This window comes from Ambystoma mexicanum, chromosome 11 (genome assembly GCF_040938575.1).
Source record: "Ambystoma mexicanum isolate Mex_15411 chromosome 11, UKY_AmexF1_1, whole genome shotgun sequence".
Lineage (NCBI taxonomy): Eukaryota > Metazoa > Chordata > Amphibia > Caudata > Ambystomatidae > Ambystoma > Ambystoma mexicanum.
Genome location: NC_090934.1, coordinates 1,006,616,635 through 1,006,640,402, shown reverse-complemented (window position 1 = coordinate 1,006,640,402; position 23,768 = coordinate 1,006,616,635). Strand labels below are relative to the sequence as shown.

The 23,768-nt window shown below is 42.6% G+C and overlaps 1 protein-coding gene across 2 annotated transcripts in view; it reads right to left on the bottom strand.

The window, feature by feature from the left end:
- CIAO2A (cytosolic iron-sulfur assembly component 2A) overlaps positions 1–23,768 on the bottom strand; it is a 203,333-nt gene that overhangs the window by 32,101 nt on the left and 147,464 nt on the right. Inside the window, exon 4 of one of the 2 annotated variants that reach the window (XM_069624202.1) lies at positions 1,943–1,988. The exons of the other annotated variant lie outside the window; for it this stretch is intronic. Within the exon in view, the coding sequence (XP_069480303.1) occupies positions 1,943–1,988 (46 nt within the window). The remainder of the gene's footprint in view (positions 1–1,942; positions 1,989–23,768) is intronic. 2 annotated transcript variants of the gene reach the window in all.

The window sequence follows — 23,768 nt, the reverse complement described above, 5'->3', positions numbered from 1 at the left end:
CCTCTCCCGCTCTCTTACCAGACTGCCTGGCTGCTATCCAGGTATGGTGCTCTGCTAATGATCTCAGCCTTAATGTCAGTGAGACAGATCATTCTCATTGGGACACCTGCTCCCTGCTTTCCTCCCACTCTCTGGCCAACTTCCTTGGGACCCTCCCCTCACCCACTTGTGAAGCAAAAAACCTTGGGGTCATCTTCGACTCCTCTCCGTTTCGCCCCTCACATCACAGACCTTGCCAAGGTCTGCTCCACCTACTCAGAAGCATTCTCCCTTTCCTCACCTTTCTCCAGAAGCTCAACATCCCCAGAGCTCTGGTTCTCTCTAGGCTTGACTACTGCAACAGCCTCTACCTCAAGCTGGCACTTTCCTTCCTGTGCTCTATTCAACTAATCCAGAATACGGCTGCAAGGCTTATCCTTGGCCTCAAGCCCAGGGACTGCATTGTTACAGCCCTAAAATCGCTACACTGGCTCCCAGTGGCTGCTAGGATCAAATTCAAGACCCTCTGCATCATCCACAAAGCTTCTGGTGCCCGGGACCCCACTACATCCAACTTTCTCTGCTTAAATGCCTCCCTGCTAGAGTCCTTCAGTCCTCTAGCTCCAACTCTCTGCAGATTAGATGCTTCTCCAAGCAGAGTGTGCTTCTTTGGCAGGAGCATCCCACTTGGACGACCTTCCTGCCCCCCTCAGACTTGAGCCGGATCTCCTTAAATTCTGGAAAATTCTCAAGACCTTCCTTTTCTGACCCTTCTCCCCTATCCCCCTCCCTTGCTAGCCTCCCTTGTCGCTGCAACTGGCGCCTGGTACCCTTACAGGGGCCAGAACCTCCTCGTCCAGTCTTCCCCCAACACCACCTATCCAGCTCTCGCCCTCTGGCATCTGATCCCGACTAGCCCCCTCACACTAGTTGATCCCTACCCCTGTTTCCCTTGGCACTTCCACCTCTTGGGCTCTCTAAGCACTTGCCCTGCCCCTGGGGCCCCCATCCCTCCAGCACATCTCCCCTACAACAGCATTCCAACCAGCATTCCACCCTGTCCTGCACCCTCCCCCCCTGCACTTATTGTCACCTCACTTGCATGGTCCGATTGTCACAAGGCCTAGTAGGACCACTTGGTGTTATTTCTCCCCTGTCCCACTTCTTTATTTTTGTCTTGTGATGCCTTGAAATACTTGTGTATAGGTGCCATACAAATGTCCAATAAATAAATAAAATAAATGCTGCCATTGGCTGAGGCTGCTGTTGACATACTATAGGCCCCGCACAAGGAGAGGAATGCACTGTTCTTACGGTGGCATCTGCTGTTCAGGGCTGGGAGCACTGCTTAAGTATTTTAATATGAAGGGAGAGCCAAGGACCGTTCTCACCATGACACCTGCTCACTATTATTGGGAGCGAGTATGAAGTAAGAAAAGGTCCTTACAAAGGAGTAGCAAATAATGCTACAGTGATACCTGCCGGGGTGATAGGAAAGAGATAGTCCAAACCTTTGTCATGGTGATACCTGCAAACCTGCACTAGGCATGCCCCTACCAGAGTGGGGTGGAAGAACTACAGACCTTATGGTAAGAGTAAATTACTGCCCTTACACAAAACCTCTTGCTGGCTGGCACTGCTGCTGAAGTCACACATCATTGCTCAGTAGCCACTGCTTAACCAGAGCAGCCATGTATTGATTGGGCCAAACTGTATACAGCACTAGCATATGCTTTAAAAACAACAAAAAATACTAAGCTCACTGCCGTCTGCCTCCTAAAATCCAGACTTCTTGCTCACAGAATAAAAATCTCAGATTTCCGTGTATGTGACTGACATGCAGTCAGTTTTTCCATTTGTTCTGAACATCAAAGCAGGTGGCCCTTGTTAGCCCCTGCCCAGACACATCTGGACACAATCTTCCCTTCTCTGGCCCTCCCCATACACATCTGGCCACACTTACTGTCCTCCTCAGTGGAATGTGCTCCTTCAGAAATATAGATTTCCAACTGGAAAAAACAAAAATAAACAAACTGTGAGGCACCGAAATTGCAACACATTTTAAATCATCTGAGGGTGTACTATGCATGTTGGGTTTTGGGAATGATGTAGGCTAATCAAGCATCTGGGAGTTATGGCTCTTGGATGGTGTGGACGTGTGACAGAGCTGGGTGTGGATGTAGGCATGCAATGCTTCCAAGGAGAACTTTGCTGTGATACGTTTGTGGATCAATTAAGGTTTTTGATATCGAGTGTGCATATGTGCAATACCTTTGAGTGTAAGTGGCGAAGGTAGGTAAGTGATGGTTCACGGTGAGTAGCAGGGGTGGGATTGGTGTGAGGAGCAGTGCGATGGTACATTAGGCTGCTTAAGGAATTACATATTTCTAAAGATTGGACCACAGATTAGGCAGTAACTTGAGCTGCGGGGGTGGGGGGCGCTGTGGGAGTAAAGTGTATGGAACACATCTGGCATCTGACATTTGGTAGTGGTGCATGTAGCCTTAAGGTGGGCACAGAGTACATTGCCTCAGAGTCCAATGTGAATGTGGAAATTACATTTATGACATACTGTATATTAAATGCGAATTTGCCTTTCAGGGTCAACAGGGGGTGTGGGCGTCAATCAAAGAAGCATATTTCCGCCAATTGGATGTAAATCCTATGTACTAAGGTACTCTGTACATCCTTTGCAAAAGTTATCCACTATTATATTTTTTGTGTAGACATTTAAGGCCTGATTCATAGAAGGTTTCCTGTGGGATGGCGCCATTATAAAACACTTCTGTGAATCAGGCCCTTAGTGTGCAGGCATTTACATCTCAGTTTACATTATTAGCCATGGCAAACCACTTTCTAGATCGATGAGATCATGGTACTCATTGAAATGCAACCAATCTGTTACATGTATCAAAACAACCTAAATATGTATTTATTTTTCCATTATAAGCGTTTCCTTACAATAAATAGTCGCAACATTCTACTTTTAATAACACTTAAAAGAAGCATGCAGAAATATGCATGTTCTTCCACAGGTCCTCTTTAGAAGACATTCTGTGCATTTATGTTATACATTTCGAACACAGAATTAAGGCATCCAAGTAATCTTTATCATACAGGTCACATATGCACAAGCGGTTTTTCATGTGGATCCTGACACTTGTGGCATCTGCTTCCAAAAGGCTGGCGATTTAGTCTTGCCCTCGTGAACAGCTGTCCTTAAACAAATATACTTGGGAAAAACAAGGGTTGTCCCCAACAGTTTTTTGTTGCGAGGGGGGGGCTTACACTCGTAAATGGGGAGAATACATATTAGACAAAAGAAGAGTGATTAGCTACCCCTCCCTCAGATATCCAGACCTAGTATAACTTCTACGTTTGGTGCACAAATAGAGTACATTTTGCACAACGCCTTCCTTGTCTTTTTCTAATAAATACAAGTTTATTAATTAAATTTCATTGTACAAAATTCATATCATCTGAAGTATCAATGACCAAAATCACATGCATATAACAAACAAGTAAAGTATTTTTTTATTTTTCTCATAAATCCCAGGACACAAAAGACCAAACTGATTCTGGTGTAGTCCTGTAAAGTAGGGTTAGTATTCAGTGTGCTTGATATGCAAAAATATACTTTAATCAAATTTACATACTTTTTGTTTTGGTATACGCAGGCAACCACAATGTTTGCAAATAGTTGGAACTGATGTTACACCATTCCACCAAATCTAGATTGAACAATCATTACCAAAGAACAAATGATGCCGAGTGTTACCCAATGGCTACAAAAGAGTAAACATATTCGCTGCTTTTCTATTTTAGCACATGATGTTTCTTCCAACGCTGCGTCGACACTGGGTGTTTTTCGGCTGTTATGGTAGTGATTCGCACATCCAGGCGATCATCTCATTAGGTATTCTAGTGGGCCTTCATCAGCACGGACAATAACTTGATTGCGGAAACTTAGTCGATTGCCCAACCTGATCACTTAATCTCCTTGGTCACCTTGTTTTATCCTGGTGTGCAGACACTGGTGATGGCTTGTATAAATAATTGGTCAGTCTAATTATACAAGCCATCACCATTGTCTCCACACCGGGACACTTAAGTGATTTTGAAATGTGAAGAAGTGGATAAAGGCTTTATCTCGTTAAAGGAATAGTGCGCTCAAAATTATTGTCCCGAGCATTCGGGCATGTAAGCAAACTGTGATTGATCATAAAAACATTTCCTGTGCACCTTACCTTAGTTTTCCTCACTTTTACACATGCGAAATCAAGTAGCGGGCGCAGCCATCTTGTGCTAATCTTATCCATTGCCACATCACCCCGAGTTGAACAGCCCTCGCGGCACAAAAATCATATCCCCCGCCCCTGAAGCTGACATCACTAGACGCGTCTGACATCACTAGACGCATACGGCCCATTTCACAATGGGAATGCACGTCTCGTGTCAATGTTCTCTGTGTGCCAGTTAATGACGTGTCTCCATGGAAATGGCAGGACGCCTCTTTCCTCAATAAGTATAAACAGACCGCTTCTCATCAGATAACAAAATAGTTGCTTTTTCAATTGTTTCACTGTCTTTTTTGTATATCCTGGGACTCGGTTCTGCTCTGTTTAGCTATCTTCGTTGCTCGTAGCCTGTACAAACAGATACTAGTACTTCATTACTATCTATTTTAATTTTGTCGTATAATGGCAACAATAAAGCCCTACCAGTACGACCCAGAGTACTCTGAGGCAGAATTAGTTGAAAGAAAGATGCAGAAACAATGGGGCATCGAACGACAGTTGGGAGGATGAATAACCGGATCATGAGCCTGAACCTAGTCGCATGGAACATTTTTCCACCTGGTGTACCTGCAATCGGTGCAAGGTCATGCCAAGCGAGGAGGAGAACTGCTGCTGCAGAGAAAACTCTGGATGCTTGGCCTACATATCGGAAGAAGACACAGCATTGCCATGCGTTACCAAGCTGCATAACTTCAGGGCAGCCTGCCTAACAAGGTCCGCGTTTAGGATTAGGATGGTGCTTGTGCACGAATTTCACGCAACAGTTCGCACTCGCAATCCAAATAACGAGTAAGTGTACTCTAGATTTGATGTCACTTAGGCCACTAATATTTCATGTTTGTCTCCTATATGGTCGTAACTTTGATCTATCGCTGCCAAAAGAATATACTCTTGCAATTCTATACATCACGCGCGATGTGGGGAAATCATAGTGGTCATCTTATGTGTCTTTCACATACAACCAAGAAACAATATTTCTCTGTGCCCCAAACGTTATGGATTGCATGGGTCTTCACTTTTGTAATGTGTCTACACTTGAAAACCCAAGTTGAATGATCCATGAAGTAACATTTGTACTAGCAACTATGCCATATGATATAGGATTGCATTTTAAACTAAGGTTTGTACACTTATCAGGTTCATTTAAATACAGTTTGTATGTTTCTCTTCCACAGGCGGAACAGGCTGGTGGCCTATTGTTCGTTTACATGGTGGCTTCATGGGAGGCTTGGATACCGCGTTCGACGGGTAATACCCGCCTGTGCCATTGGTGCCATTCGAGCCAAATTCCCCAGTGACAGCGGTCAGTACAGGGGATTTTCCAACACTGTGCTGCAACCCGCTACGTAGTACATTTGTGCCATCAACATCAGCAACAAAATAAAATACAAATCATCTTTTATAAATAGTTGTTTCAATTTTTCAGTGAATCAAGGATACGCTCACTTGTCATGGCAGGGCTGGTAGGGTGGGAACAGGGAAGGTGTCAAACACCATGTACACTTCAAAGGTATCTTACGCGCACCCAGTGTCTCCAGGCAGGTTCACCTGTAGAAGACAGTGCCCCTGCAATACACAAGTGTGTCTCTCCCTTCAGCAGTGTTCCAGGCCTTGTCTGCATGCCTCATGCCCATCCATCCCCCCTCCATTATCAAGGGAAGTTTGAACCTGTGGATATGCACTGCCAAGGGGGCTGGCAGGGATGGGAACGGCCAAGGTGTCAAACACCATGTTCACTTCAAAGGTATCTTTCGCGCAAGGGCCATTGTTCACATGGCCTCCGCAGACCCAGTGTCTCCAGGCAGGCGCCCCTGAAGCAGACCACGCCTGAAACAGATCACTCATTCACATACACACCACTTCTCTGATTCTTTATAAACCTGTTGATATTTATCCTGAGAACATCTGTGAGCACTGGAAGTCATATGGTGATGGTGCTACCTGTGAACTTCTGTGAGCACTGGAAGTCAACTCATTATCATGCTACCTGTTCTCCCTCTGCTAAATACCCTGCTTGCTGAATCTAATTGTTAGTCAAGGTAAAGGCAGGTCACCTAATCATCTCTTTCTGATCTCAACATTTTTATCTATTTCGAACAAATGTCTCATCTCAATGACTTTACCATCGTCTACTGTTTGAAAAGTGTTGCGATCTGTATATATAGCAAATTTCATCAGTCAATTGTGATAGAATTGCATCTTTCTCAGACCATGTACATAAGCATGTTTCTTTTTAATGCATGAAAGTGCATTCAACGGACGAGTAACACGTTATGATATCTGTTGCATCAATCAATTCTGTATGAAAGTTATCCCAGTGTATATTTGACTAGGCTAAACAGGTTTTGCTTCTTTAACCAAAACAAACATTGCATAGAAAACATTGATATAATTCCATCAATCTCATGCATTCAGTAGATTTGTTTTGTAAATGTGTACTTTTTTTTTTTACACAGATTTTTCAAGAATGCCTGCTTGTATGGTTTTCGGTTGCCGTTCTAGGAGCCATGTCAAAAGTAAGGGCACAATCATGCATACATTCCTGACGAATATTGATTTAATAAGAGAATGGGTTCGACATGGTGGATTTTCTGGTGGACGAGCTTGAAAGTAGAGCCCAGGATGTCCTGGGAGACTCGAGGGCCAATCAATTCCGCATCTGCAGCCTGCACTTTACCCTGGATATGTACCCAATCGCAGTACACAAAAAAGCATCCACTCAGAACGTCTCATAAATTGCTTCCAAATGCATTTCCAACTCTATTCATGCACACGCGAGTCCCGGATGATGAATTAGCTGTAGACGGTGGGGTACTGAACAGGTAACTACATGAACAGATTGGTGCTTTCTGTGTAAATGTGGCTTACCAAAGTTTGCATATTTACCAGATTTTATTACTTTTTAACTATACCACATTTTACTACACATCTGTCCCTGGTTTATCAGGCATCATATAAAGTAATCATGACCATAGAAAACAATGCCATAGTGCCCTTCAAAAGAAGCATAATCTTTTCGTAATTGGTTGCTTGACATGTCCATTTTTTTTTAGGAGAGCATACTGATCGAAGCACAGACCCTCGCAAGTGACGAAACCACTGACATGTCTAGTATACCAATGGTGAGCCCTATAGACTTGCATAAGTTGATATTATCGAGAGTTGGATCTTCCCACATATCTGATGCTAATCTAATTTTCCCTTTTACCACTTCGTGACAATGCACTGAAAATGTAGGAGCAAGATTCTGCATCCATTTCTTTTCCGGAGTCAACAACAACTTTGAGCCCCTATCAGGTAATTTTATTTCACTTTTCAATTACGAGAATGTATTATGCTTGGAATTTAAAATAATAATATCAAATTGTTTATGGATACTGTCGGTTGTTTACACTGTGTCATTTATGGGTTTCTCTTTATATGTACCACTGTCTGCATCCCATTGCCTCTGTTCCATTTCGCTGTTTTCATCCATACTAAACAAGTACTGCGTTACAGGGAGATGCTGGTACTTTGACTACAATTACATCATCCTTTGGAGCCGGTCCAGAGTATGAGGTATGTGTACTGACAGTTCCCTTGAATGAAAAAGTAAATCCTACATAGGATACTATTAGACACTGACATTCTTATAAAAGTGCAGTGTTTCAGACTTTTATCATTTCAGTTCAAACATTACAATTTCTCCCTAATGCAGAATACATTGCAAAATGTTTGAGGGCAACATTACAATCAGTATGTTTTGCACAGTGATCTCTGATCGAATACACTTGGCATCAATCAGGTGAAATTCAAAATGTATATTTTCAGTAAATGGCGTATACTGTGTATGAAGGTAATTACGTGAGTGATGTGTGCTATGTAAGACTTTAATTTCAAATACGTTTGACTTGTTTTTTTAATGAATGTTCTATTCAAGGAATGTAGACAAGGTCGGAATTTGAAGAGGAGACACATGGATTCGAGATGGTGGACCAACTTGCTGGTGCGGTCATTGCAGAGAAGACCACGGTTTCACAGAAAATCAAGAAAACAAGGGTACCAAATTTTGTTTTCTAGAAGTGTTTTCGGCTGGTGTTTTCTTCATAACATGTTTTTTTATTTTAAGTGCTATCTACTCTGTGTGAGATTTACATTGAACATGTTTTTACAACCCATCGCCTAGAGGCCCAGGAGGAAAAGTATAAAGACACAGACAACAAATGAAACCAAAGATGCTGCTTGCCAAAAAGATTTCACCATGGAGCAACTAATATTTGAGGCGCAGCGTGGTCCAGTCAATAAGCAGAGTCGAGATGCGTATGTCCAATGGCCAGAAACTGAATTGAATGTGGCCGGCAAAGCCAGCAAATTGTTGCTGGACCATTGCTTCAATGTGAGAACTCGACAAGATGAAGATGAAACTGAATATAATGAAGATGCTTTTGAATTCCTTGGTGACCACTTGACACAATCTTGACAAAATTGACCGAGGAACTTGCCAAAGATCTCGACTACAGTTTGTTTAGTTTGGGCGATTTGTCCACCACAGCTGAGTCACAAACCACATTCATGCCGGACGATTGGCTAATTAAGTAGCACAAATACATTGTATTCGACAGCTGCCTGGTAGAGATTATACTGATGCTTAAATGTGTCCATCCAGTGAGGTGGGAAAATATGTGGGGAGCCTTTGGTGAATGTGGCTCGTGTATTACAATGCACTAACCTGAAAATCCAAGCCACCTGTGCCCACCTCCATGATACATTTTCATGCTCTGCTCAACCGATGCTGGGCAAAGTGCAAGCTGGAAATCTACTGTGTTCAGAAGCTTTACTTTTCAGTGGCTCAACTTTTAGTAAGTTGTACAGTTTCTGTCAATTTCAGGGACTTCAGTTCCTTGCTAAATCGCAGTACTACAAATATCAAAGAGAATGTTTATTCCCCGCTATTTGTCAAGCCTGGAAAATTGAAAAAATTTCAATTGAAAGGACATTCTCTGGCAAATGGTTCAGGCTAGCTGGCGATGGACAGTGTGACAGTCTCTGATTTTCAGCAAGTACTGCACATACCACTTTCAGGACATGAAAACTAAAAAGATTGTGAGTTTGGAGGTTGTGCAGGTGTCCCAATGTAAATCCTCAGTGGTCATGGAGAAACATTGTTTCATAAAATCCCTCGAACATCTTCAATCGAGGGGAATGTAAATAGACCTCATAGCCACTGACCGACATGTTTCAATAGCCAAGGCCATGAGAGAGCACTTTCCAAACATTCACCCTCAATTTGATGCATGGCACGTTGCCAAATCAGTCAATAAAAAAAGAAAATCACAGCTGCTGGTAAAAAAAAAAGTTTGGAAAATATTTTACAGTGGCCTCAGTCTTTCAGCAACCATCTTTGGTGGAGTTCCAAAACTTGTGATGGGTCTGTGGAAATTCTACTTGAAAAATGGCGCTCATTGATGCACCACTGTTCCAACATTCACTCATGGACAGAAAACGAACAATTTCACCAATGTGCACATGGCCCTTTATCGAAGGAACAGGAACACAAGAAGAAGTGGTTGGTTCCATCTTCACCTCCACATAAAGCTCTTGAGAAGATCGTGTTTGATAAAACTCTTTCAAAGAGACCCGAAGGGACTCGCCGAATTCTGTCACACCGGAGATTTGGAGGTGTTCCAACAATATGTGTCCAAGATACAGGCCCAAGAGGTTGCTTTTCGGCATAGACGGTATGCAATCTCGAACATTACTAGCCGTATTAGCGCATAACAAGAATCTAGGCAGAGAACAATCGAGAACTACAGGAGACTTTGGAATGCTTCGTTAAACAATGACCTTTGCAAATCGAAGCATAAAATGGGTTGCCAAGCCGATATACCAGGAAATGGAATTCGATTTTGTGAAAGATCTCGCTTTGACTGTGTTGGCCATGCATCCTCATGGAATCTATCCTGATTTTGTTCCTAGGACGCATACATTGCCACAAAATATTGCAAACGAGCCATGTCCACCAAAAGCGGACCTCATTGAACAGTTGACTTCCCGGTATAAATGATTAGCAGCAGTGTGTATGTTCCACAATGTTTGTACAGTGTACATGACCAATGGAAATCTATTTAACTTAAATTTCAAAGCTATTAAAAGTATTAAGTGCCCAAATTGTCTTTTCAAATGTATCCTCTGTCAATTCTTTTTGCAAGAAGTGCCTATTGGAGGATGCCGTACAGTAACTCTGTTTTCCCCCTTCCCGCTTTCGGACAGCTCTTGTGGGTCCTTCACTGATCAGGGCACGGGAGGGTCAGATGGATGTCTGCAGTTGCCTTAGCACGCACGTGTCCAAATAGACAGAATAAATATGCGTCCCACTAGGGAATGAGACGTAAGCTAACCAACAAACTTGGCATGCAAGAACTAATGAATGTAAGCAAAACACTGCATAAAGAAGGGGGCTGTTGATGTGAAATCGGTGCATTCTAATCTATATTTTTATGGGGGCATGCGTAAGGGGTCGTTCCTTTCGGGCGCCTTATCACAAAGGAAGATCTTTGATTTGCGGCCTTTGGAGTCTTACGATTTCAAACACAGTGGTGATAGGTGTTACCGTTACCAAAATATCAAAATATATGACCGCTCTAGACTAGGTATATGGTAGGTGAATTGGAGGTGGTGCGGGGGTAGGGTCTGGTGACCAACCAGATGCATTCAAAGGGAATAGGGGGCATGGCTTCAGACCGCGGCCTGGAAGGGAGGGCGTGGACATGGCTTGAATCGGTCAGCAGAGATGAATGGGGCACCGAGATTGGAGCAGGCCTTGGTCTCACATTCCTGGATGAGCACATTTTGTTAGGGCTCCATACGTGCTACTTGCAAAAATAAATAGCTGCATTTCCATGAGAACAAGAGACACGCTGAGCTGACAGAGGACAGATGTGGTGGGGGCTGGCTGTGACAGCGCTGGGAGAGGAAGAATGAACATTTCGCCAGAGGGGCAGAGGGCCTAGAAAAAGATGGCGTTTGGAAGGACACAAATGGAGTTCAAAGTATGCACATTAGCACAGCATTACACTTATATGAAACATGGGTGATGCAAATAGGTACAGGAGGGGTGGAGATGTCTCCCACCTTAGCTTATACGTCATTTGCACGGTACAAGAATGGTGCATGGGGGTGGGATATACCGCCTCTCCTCCAACATTTGGTAGTGCACGGGAACTTCAGTGGAGATGGAAGGGCACTTGGATTTATGACTTGTCAGTGTCTCAAGTTATCTTCAGCGCACATTCCTCTGCGAAAACAGGGCGCATGCAGACGTGACAATGGGGAGGACTCTAACTGGAAATGTTGCCCTAAAATAACTAAAATCACCATCAGTGTAGACGAGTAAAAAAAGTATTCACGATAGCGCGGCATTAGTGGATGTCAGCAAACAATTTGTTTCTTTTTCGAACATGCCACATCGGGCGGCCGAGCTAATCGCTCCCATGGAGTGAAGGTCACTGCGTTTGATGTTGCTTGTGGGAAGTTCACACTGACGCTTCCTGTACAGTATGTTTTTGACTTGTGGCTTTCCTTCACCAAAAGGGAACTTGGCATACGCGCTCCTAAGAAGCTTCAATTGTTGTTCATCCTTAGAAGAAAGGGACGATTCACTATGGATTGAAGGATGGGCGGTGTGTAATACCTGGAAAAATGATAAGGTTCACCATTTTAAAACCGGACAAAGGAACATGTAATTTCATGAAAACTGTTGATCTGACCGGACACTCTGCGTTACGCCAAGAGAATGGAAATACCAAATATAATGTAAGTTTTAATGTAGATGAGTTTATAGACAAACAAGTCAAGGTTTCATTTTCTGACTAACATTGCTGGCTTATATTGTAATGGGTTGTTGGGGCATATTGTGAAGACACGCAAACACATCCTGTATGTATTTGTCTTTGTCCCGGGCACATGGGCAGTTCAGCAACGAAATGCATGGAGCCCACGTCTGGGTTCCCCCAGGTTCCACCAACGTCAAGTTTGTTTCTAATATTCGGTTATAATGCCGTCTATGTGTTGTTCAAATTCTTCCGTCAGCTTCCGCATCCGCATCCCATTGCGAGCTAAACATACTCCACAGCACTAACATCTCAAGCACATCGTAGACTTTCCACAATGTTTTCTCTGTGTTTCCACTGTTTCTGTTCATTATTAGGTTTCACCCGGTGCATAATTAAAGGATAAATGGATACATTTGAATAAAGAACAGCTACTGAGATATTTTTGCTATGTTTTCTACACAGTTACATCTTTCCTTTCTGCAAATGTCATCGTTTCCAGATACCCAGTGATGGGTTCTTCAACCGCCAGTGGCAGATACACCTAAATGGCTGGTTTACAATTACGCTGATGTGGGATGATCCCCCCCAGACCAATATGCCCTTTGGCGGTACCAGCGACAAGGAGCAACCGGACATCCTTTAAGGTGGTCTAGCAAGAAGCTGATGCCGAAGCGTTGCGATTCAAGGTGTGTCCAATGCGTTTCTACCGAAAGGAACACTGTGTGCCTCATGATAAAGATTTGATGTTCAAAAACAACGAAATATAAAATGTGGTTGAATATGGAAATTGGTGGATGTTCTCGGAGCGTTTATTGTGAATTAAAAGCACATTATAAATTGCAGAGTATTGGTGTTTCCTTTAAAAATAGTGTATTCTACTCCGATTTGGGCCGTGCTGTGAGAGGATGTGTGTTGATATTCCGGGTTCTGGGCAAACAAATGTTAAGACGTAGGTGATGAATGGGTGCATATGGCTACGCTGTCCACTTACGTCATGAAAATAGGTGGAGAATATTGTTCGGAATAGTGATGTCAGCTTCAGGAACGGGGATACGATTTAGTGCGGCGAGGGCAGTTCAACTTAGGGTGATACATTAACGGATAAGATTAGAACAAGATGGCCTTGCCCCGCTGCTTGATTTCGCATGTGTAAAAGTGAGGAAAACTAAGGTAAATTGCATAAGAAATGTTTTTACGATCGATCACAGTTTGCTTAAAAGCACATGCCCGAACGCTCGGGACAATAATATATTTGAGCACACTATTCCTTTAAACGAGGAAGACACCAATCTAGGAATACTCCTGTGGTCGCACATGGAATGGTTATCCAACTTATGAAATTATTTCCCCAGTATCTGAGCAACCGCCAGATCATACAAAAAGGGTTAGGTAATCGACTAAAGTTCCACAATGAAGTTATTGTCCATCCTGATGAAGGCTTTGTACCTGCATTCTGTACACGAAACATACCTATACAGATCACCTTTGTTCTATGTTTGTGCTATCTTATAAAGAGTAAGAATATTCCATGTAACCAACATCTAATAAGCAGACGCACTCGTAAGCAAGTACTCGCAACAAGTACTGCTTGGCCGCTTGCTTGGACTGCTGAGCTGTTGGACTCTAGTCCTTGGATTTTGTGGACTTTCCCGAACTTTGTGCTGCTCCTTTAAGGAATTGGAAGTGACTGAACCGAAGTAAGGAAGTGGCGTTGGCGGCAGTGTGCAACTTGTTGCAACCTGGTTGTATTGGCCACAATACCAACTGATATGTTTTCTGTTTTCTTAGGTCCCATCTCTGCCGCCGGCACTCAAACCCTCCTCTTCCCATATCTACAAGTTAACACACGCGCGCGCGCGCGCCCTCATAAGCAAGTACTCGCAACAAGTACCGCTTGGCCGCTTAGCCGAACAGCCGGCGGGGGTTTTTGGTTGGGGAAAAATCAGGTGGGTTCTGTGAGAGAATTAATACACATGGCAGATTTTACGCTTTAAAATCCAATATGCCAAACGCGGTCAGGATGTGTAATACTCTAGATAAGCGATTGCATGTCACTCACAAATCAATTATTCTTAACCTTTCGCCTGCATCGCCGTATCATAGCGGAGCTCCTACATTTAAGCTACATGGCTTATCTACACCGAAACCTACTAATAAATGTAGGGACCAATGACAGCATGGCCACTGTGACTGTCTATCAAAGAAACGTTGGTTTGTCAAGTAAACAGTGTACACCTGGCAGTGTGGGAGGGGTCCCACAAGTTCCATCAGATGACACCATGTTGGCATCCCCCTGTCCCAGTCCAGCGCGCAGATGGGGGCACCGCGCAATGAGCTCTCACTCCACAGTCTCCCCAGGACAAAGTGGAGACAACCCAGAGGTATCAATATACGCAAGTCAATGCAAATCACCCATTTCCATTCATAGTTCTCAACACAATCAAGGAAGTGTGTGTTTGGCAGACTCGTCTTTTCAAGACCAATCTGTATCCTTTGTACAGCCCACTCGGCGGCGTCCTACGCCGCAACCTATAGGTAAGAGCTTGGAGGTACAGGTACTGATGATTCAAATGGCGTTAACCGCCATTAATACCACCTTATTGACTCTTTGAAACACTTGATGCAAAAATCTCCAAACAAGCGATTCAAGTGGATTTCCCATCAGTCTGGCTCCAAAATAAACACAACTGGCTCAATTACCCTAATCAGCCTCAATTACAAGGGGACAGGATGGGGGTGAACAATGCCCGCAGTGGTGAGGCAATGGAGCCCTTAGATATTGAAAATGCTCCGGTTTTGCCAGAGATCGATGTGGGGGTCTTGACTGCTTTGCCGGTGATTGATAACATAATTAGCCCGGTAACTGAGTCTCTCAAAGCACCGACCACTCAGCCGATAAATGCATCTTGGACAAGCGTGCTAGACTCGCCGGCAAAATGCAACGAGGCCTGTGTTTGTCCTTTGCAACATTTGACGGGTGACTTCCCAAGAAGCACTGGAGATGGCCGTCTTGGCCCAAAAAAGGGGGGCCAAAAAAGGGGGAAAAGAAAAAGAAAGGCTTGCGAGGATCAGTTAAAAAAAAAATATATTCTAAAAACATGCCTTTATTAAGACACACAAAGACCTCGAACTCTTTTAAAAACATTGACTTCGACCAAAACAAAAAGTATAGGTGTATCTAACTGCCGTGATCCGACAGTGGATCAGGTGACCAATTTAGTTTCACAGGCAGAGTTGTGTGTGGATAATGTTGTCAACAAACCTCCTCTAGCTTATGCTCCCTTGAATGATCTTGTTCGTGAACTCAAGAGAGATGGTAGACAATGTGTTCATCCCACCTTGAACCCTCAGAAAGCTCCAGGGATTAACATGGTAGCTGATGAGGCACCGATATCAGGGGAGTTGAATTCCAGGAGACCAGCGGTGCTGGCTGAACTGCGTAAAGCAGTTGATTCCTATTTGGCTGAACATGTGCAGTGTGTGAATGGTGAACATGGGCTGCGTGGTCCTGGAGTGCAGCACAAAACTGTCTCATGAGCGAGTTCGGTGAATGAGTGTCCTAAAGTTGCAAGTAGAGAAGACAATTTACCTCAGATGACACAGCAAAATAGTGCTCTTCGTGACATTGCCAACCCAAGGTTTAAGCCCAACGAATTTACAAATCCGAGTCTAAAGGGCAACTTAATGGATCTGATTCAAGGTGTGTTCCGGCATTCAATACCATTACAGTCTGATTGTCACTCTTTAATTCTAAAATGCCGAGAGGGACCCTATGATACATACAACCTGAACAGACAAAGTGTTCTTAATGTTTTTGGTGATTTGGTGGAGCTTAAAGATATTGTGTACCGTGATATTGCACAGGTAGAATATCTCTCAAACACAGTTACTTCAATTGTAAGATTATGGATTCCATCTGGGGTAGCCTTAAATGCCATATGGAAAGCAAAAATGAAATTGTTTGAAATGGGGTTTTTGATTGCGCAGGATCCGGAGCGATTAGCACTAAGAGCAGAGGTGACTAATTCACAGGATAAAATCTATGTGGGCTCTCAAAAAGAGAGTCGGCCAGGTGTGGAGTTGATTCCAACATTATAACCATTAATACACCCACAGCCACTCTCTTTTAGAGTGGCTAGTTGAAACACTCAAGGGCACTCCCACTTGAAAGCAGCCATCAAAAACTTACCACAACAATTTGACTCAATTGCTTTCCAAGAGAACTGGTATACCGAGTCCCCGGTATGGGACAACTATGACATTGTCCTTTTGCCTGCCGGAGCCGGCCAGAGAGGTTGTCCTTCGTCGGGTTTATTAGTGGCTGTAAATCTAAGTCAATGTCTGACTATTGAAGCATGGGGACACGTAAGTTCATAAATTCAATTGGTGAAAATTAAATGCTCACAACACATCACTGCACTTGTTAACATATATTGCAACCCGGTGGGATTGGTAGATGCAGCATTTTATATAGGATTGGCAAAACCTTTGGACCGATTGCAACCACGGTCGAGATTACCAATACCATTATATTTGGGGATCTAAACCTTGATTGCATAACCACTACCTCAAAAATTAAGGCAAAAGAGGTGTCTATTTGGTCCAATTTTATGATGGACAGACATTTCTGCATGCTCAATGGAGCAGTGGAAGGGGATATTCCATCACAACATACCTGGCATCGAAAACCATGTAGGAGCATGATCGACTACATGTATATCGACCAGAGGTTGTTTGCTAAAACTCGCTCATTTGAAGTAATCCCCCAAACGCAAAGTGACAATCATCTGCTATCCATGCATATCCAGTGGGCAGGAGTGAAACCAAACTGCAAGTGGATGACGCAACAGGTTGCTGTTAACAGTGCTAAAACACGATTGAAGTGGTCACAAGCCAAACTAGTGGAATTTTCAAGGCACGTTAATTTTATCATCAACTCACACGCCTTGATTCAATACACAGATCTTCTAGAATCATTCAAAAACACTCATTTCATCGCAGTGCAATAGAATTCATACCCATCCTTTTGATGCTGAAATTAAGCATCGAAAAGCGGCTATCGCAAGGAGAAAAGATTGATAATGGCTGCAAACACAAGTAATGCCTTTCAGGCCTTGAGATCGGCCAAATGTAAAAAATATAATTGGGTGCGTGGCCGACGGTCGCTAATCTTTCAACGTGACAGCGAACATATGCTCAGGGCCCTGGCTGTGAAAAATTCAGCAGAGATCTGGGGGCTCTTCAATTACTGAGCTGACTTGAAACAAGCTAATGTGCAAACAAGTGCAGTATCGGAACAGCATTGGGTGGCCCATTATACAACTTTATATGAGGATTTTGAGTTCAAGCCAACAGATTATGTAAGAAAAAGCACATCAAAATGGTCAATCGAGTGCTCCCCAGAGATCCTTGAAGAATTAAGAAATTAAGCTCTTCTAGAGCAGCTGGCCCCGACAGCCTCCATAATGCCTTGTTCAAAGGGGATCCGCAGTATTGGGCAAAAATCCTTTTTAAAATCTTTGATCAAATGATGGTAAGACTCAGGTTACCGGATTCATGGAAAACCTCAATTATAGTTCCCATATATAAAAAAGGAGATTGCACCAACCCACAAAACTTCTGCCCAATCGCGCTATTAGACGCGCCGGGCAAGCTATTTGCTAAATTAGTCCAGACAGGTTTTGTTGCTGGACTAGGAACAAATGTTAATCTCCTCTCAATGCTATAAAAACACAATGTCACACAACCAAACAATCAGTTTTCTTTACCTTTGTGGACCTACAAGCGGCCTTTGATTCAATCTCCCATGTACTCCTCATGGCCAAATTAAAGAGAGATGGTTGTCCACCGTTAATACATGATATAATCCACGCCTTCCATTCAGACACCTCTATCCGCATTCGTCTTACTTTGGAAGGGCTATTATCATCCCCAATCATGACAGCACGAGGCCTTAAACAAGGCTGTTTATTAGCATCGTCAATTTTCAATTAGTTCATGCAAGATCTTCAATATGACTTTTTGCACATAAGGTCCGATTCACTGATGCTCAATGGCAAGGTTATCACACATTTAAAGTATGCAGACGATATCGTCCTTATCTCCAAAACCCCGGTAGGGCTACAAAAATAGCTTTCAGCATTCAACTCGTATTTGGAGTTGAATCAATTAAAAATCAATACAAAGAAAAACCAAATAGTGACGTATTCAGCCCACAAGAGCAATCGGGATAGATATTTGTGGTCCATTAATCAGACCAAACTTACTTGAAATAGTCCGTAAGTACACTTACTTGGGAATGACCTTTGAAGGTGTGGCTAATCCAAAGGGGCAGACGGAGCATAGAACAGAAATGAAATACAGCAATATCACAGGCAAAAATCTTATTGCATCGTTATGGCAAGTTTACAAAACCAGCAATTTTGTTTTGGAATCTCAAAACAATTCCCACAATTCTGTATGGTATGGAAATGTTACCAATTTGGCAATTACCAAATTTTGACAGATTAGAAGCACAATTTTGGCGATCAGTTCTGCATCTGCCTCAGTGTGTGCCGGGTTCGTGGTTGCGCTACGAATTGGGCCAAATTTACCTTCATGCTCTCTATCTATGGCGTCTTTGTGCTCTTTCGAAAATGTCTTGTGCCAACCCAGCCGATAAATAAGTTGAATGTGTTTGCGACTTATAGGTTTTCTTCATGTAACAAATTTGCCAAGATATGAGACAAAATCTATACAATTCTTGCAGATGCTAGTATATCAATTGATATGTTTGTCACAAATCCTGAAAAAGCTAAAACATTAATTTAATCGATGTGACTGGACAGCTACGAGAACGCAATGTTTAAAGTATTGCCAGCTTTGCAAATATAGATTTTGGCCTAAAAATGTGAAAATGACAGAATCTTATCTTTTGAAATCACCATCTGTGGATTTTAGAGCAGCCTTCTTAAGAGTGTGCTTTGATTTATGGGCAACCAGGCAAGTACAAGCTAGAAGAAAACTAATACCCAGGACCTCGACTTTCTGCAGATTTTTCTCAAACCAGAACTCGGTTGATTCGCTCGAACATCTTCTGTGCTATTGTCCAGAGTTAAACAGCCTAAGAAAAACCCATTTTGCAGGTGCTGTCTCGATTTTAGAACATGTTGAGCAGGAATTGCATTGGTTGTTTCTTTTATGCTCTGGCAAAAGCATTATACAGTTGGCGTCTGTACATTTTTTGAAATTCTTGAACTTAGACAATGACATCTGTGCTGACAAACAAATAGTTCAAGTATTGTTGTCAAATGAAAACTGAAAGGTGAAAATTGTGTTAGAGCAGACAAAAATCACTGCAGATGCTGCAAGGAAAGATACAATCTTTGAATAGATAAGGCCTGTCTGCATTTTTCTTACATTTTCCTTATATCTTGTGTATGGGTATAGAAGATTGTGTTTTTAATTTTGTATTTTTCATGAATATATATACACTTTTCATTTATTGGGTTACAACAAGTCAACATTGGACCAAGGGGAGGAGATAGAGAAAAGTTGTTGAGACAACGGGAGACCAGATGTATTATCGATCTTGAGAGCAAGTACCCGTTAGGACATAACATCGACGAGGAACTTTATACATTTCTGGGTGAATGAGATATAAAGTCAACTCAATGCCTGTGTCAATTATGTGGAATGCTAGACATTTTTTGTTCGTTAACCTTCTGTATGCCTTTTCCCCTTCGATTGCTCACATTATTTGAGGGTTTTTATCACTCCCATCGATGGACATTGATTGGGAGATGGTTTTTACGTAACCATCAGACATCCAGTTTAAACATAGACTCCTATCTGGGATCCCTTTCAGTTTTCCCCCCACTCCCAAGATGGTACAGTAGTTGAATTTAACAGTAAAATTAGAATTATGGCTTTTAAAAAGTAATTTTGTATGTGGCCCTGTGGAGGTAGAATGCACTGTGCACTTTATGGTGATTACATAGGAAGGTCAGATAATTTCCCACTGGACACATGGTAGGGATTTGCACTATGCAACTGATGAGGCAAGGTGAATTAACCAGGGTTGTTGCTGGCACTTCGATAACAAGCACTATGCACTTTATGGTTTCCTGATACATCTAATGGATTGACTTTGGCTGTCATAAAACCCCGCAGTAGTCCTGTTGTAGTAACAAGTAGGGGGATGCACTGTGCACTTATAGTTACCAAATAGGAAGACCATATCACTGCCCTGTATGTACACGCCAGAGATTTGCATTATGCACCATGAGGCAAGGAGTATCAGCAAGGACCGATGCTGGTACCGAGAAAGTACGCACTTTTGTACTTTATGGTGTTTTAAACATAGTCAAATGATAGAAACAATCAACTGGTTCGGTGTTCACATGTGTCCATAAGCACTTTCCGGCATTGAAATGCCATTGTGGCGCGATATCCTTTCACGTACCTACCATTTTGCAGTGAGAATACAGGGCTCCCGTATTCATCCGAATGGAAGGGCCATAGAGTTTGTTCCATTACCTAGAGTAATAACCACATTAGATAACGAAACCACTCTATAATGGTGGACAGCTTGGAGAGGTAAAGCAAGTGTACTGTGCAAATGGTCCCAGTCCTATTTCTATTCTGATTACCATTCAGAGGAAGTGATTGCGGGAAAAGGTCTAAATGGTGTGTCTGTCGGATAGATGAAATCATGTGACCAAGCTACAAGCTGTAGGGAAACGCGTCATCTGTGGAGCACCTTTTTTGTCAGGCTGGGCAAGGGTTGGAAGTTTCCCTACGAATTTTAATCACATTTTCTGAAATAAAGATAAACTTAATTTTTTTTGGACCTTGGCGCAAATTGTGGCTTATGAGCTGGGAACCCATAATTGGGATTTCACCCTGGGAGTGCGGCTCAACATCACGCCGTTCAGTCTGAGTGATAAAGTTTTGAGATTATAATATATATATATATATATATATATATATATATATATATATATATATATATACACATACATACATATACATACACACACACACACACACACACACACCAAAAAAAACTTTGTTAAGGGGACGTTATGGTTAAATTGCCCAACCAAAAACCTGTGCACTTCACTAAAAAAAAAAAAAATGTTTCCACCTCCCCATTATAGTTCAAATTAAAACCGAAAAACCCCTAAAATGCGCCAGTTATGGTAAACTAAGCCACCATTCCTGCCATCACCACTGTGCACTTGATGTCCTGGGTGTTGGGCTTAGTAATGCACTTTGGTGGTGCGAGTTATGGTTGCTTAGCTTACCATAATTGGGGAATGTGCAGTGTTTTTTGGTTTCCATGTGAAGTGTAACATCCCTTTAACAAAGTTTTTTACTGAATGGACATACATATGTATGGCAGCGAACAAAAACATAAGGGCTAAACATGTGATGTCGTCAGTGATGTCATCAATGACATTTGTGATGCCATCTTTCATGTTCTGGGTGTTAGTGTTAGAAGTGCACAGTGGTGATGGCAGGTATGGTGGCTTAGTTTACCATAACTGGTGAATTTCAGGTTTTTTTCGGTTTTAATTTGAACTATAATGGGGAGGTGAAAACTTTTTAGTTAAGTGCACAGGTTTTTGGTAGGGCAATTTAACCATAACGTCCCCTTAAAGTTTTTTTTTAAGTAAATTGTACAGGTTTTTGGAAGGGGAACTTAATCATAACATTGTGTTAATGAAGTTGATGTGCTGAATATACACTGTCATAATGTGATTTTGGGAGATATGTAGTAGAATGGACGTACTTGATATACATGTAACATACAACATACAGAACCCCCTCCCTATTGATATTAGAAAGGGATGGACTGAGCGCCCGTTTGCGCTACGGGGGCGGCAACAGACACAGAGAGTTGTATGGGCAGATTTTACAATTTCAAAAGACACAAATGTGGCAAATATTGTCACCGCAAATACAAAAACAAAGGTAAAAACTACACCAAATTCCGCTTTGGTTTCCCTAGACCAGTTACAGAAACAGGTGAAGTGAACAACTTCAGGTCTTCAGTTCGACATGGTGTTAAAGGTAAATCACCCAAGAACACGTATTACATAAAAAGAACAGAAGAATCAAAATATATCAATTATTACAATGCAATCATTGCCCTCTTATGGAATGCAAACAGATGTGCAGTACATTGCGGACAATTCTGCTGTTGCACGATATGTTACAGCCTACTTAACAAAAGCAGAAAAAAGAGCTTCAAGACCTCTGGGATGACCTAGCATCAGACAAAACACTATCACAGAAATTGTACAGCCTAGGCATAAAAATGCTCTCAGAGAATGTGGCGCCTATGAAGCAGCAGATCGTTTAACCGGTACTGCTTTGTAAGGAAAATCAGACAACATAGTATGGCTAAGTCTTGGTCCTGCTAAATCTAGGAAGAGAGTGCTGAAATCATATGAGGACATAGAAACAATTGCCAGAAATGATCCCAACAGCCAAGACATTCTAAAAAACAATTTACTGGACACATACTATCCGAACAGGAGTAGCACTTTGGAAAGCATGTGTCTATACCACAAAGCTCAAAACTTTGCATACAAAAATAATATAAAACCCGATGAAAGCAAACGTAGATATAGAGTGACCGATTGTGAAGGGAGCTTAGTGAAACTTACCAAACAAAGCTTAATCATGTAAATTTGTCATTAAAAACTCCTCAGCAGAAAGAACTATATTACATGTCTCTGTTACAACTTTTTAAACCATGGAAAAAAGAGGAAGACATACTAGATAACTATGACTGCTATAATCCGCAATTTCGAAAAGAAAACTAGGACTGCTATGAAGATGCTTTCAAAGCAAATGAAAGCGCCATCACCGATGTGAACTTTACGCAGTACAAAACAACATTACTAGATGAGGACTCTACCGACAGTAGTCAACCTTCTGTAACAGGAAGTCAAGAACCACTAGGACAACCACTAATAGCAAATGAGGCAGAAGTAGCTATAGCAGAAGTAGAAAACACCATGTATCAGTATCAAGAAGATACAGAAGACGCCATAACCTCCGTGGGGGGTTCTCACTGGATCCAAACAACATCACCACCAAGGGGGAATGGTCCGATAAGGTGCGGCCCAAGTATGTTGCTTCCACAAAGAATTGACAATACTCCCTTCCCGTTATAACATAGTCCAGGCGTGAATATGATCCATGCACCCCAGAATATTAAGAAAAGCCCCTCTCCTCCCTGTGCTTCTCCCTCCACACCTCCACCAAATCATGCTCCTGCATTTTGTTCCGTAAAGAGCCTGCCATATTTCTTTTAGGGACCCCCCCTACTCCCAAACACATCCAGCCGATCATCCAGATGACAATTAAAATCACCTCCCCATATTACCATCTCCCCCCTATATGCCCCTATCATACGTAGTACCGTGGGGAAGTATTCCCTATCATCCACGTTTGGTGCATACGAATTAACCAAGCAGAGTGTTCTACCTTCCCACAAACACTGTGCCAACACTGTTCTACCTGTCTCATCTCTCACCACCGCCTCCACTTCCAGCGGGACCCCGCTCGCCACCCGGATAAGGATCCCCCTAGCTTGAGTGGAATACGTCGTACCCACTATCTGCCCCCATAACTTCCTCAGTTCTCATCTCTGTGCCCGCGTGCGTCTCTTGAATCAATGCCACCT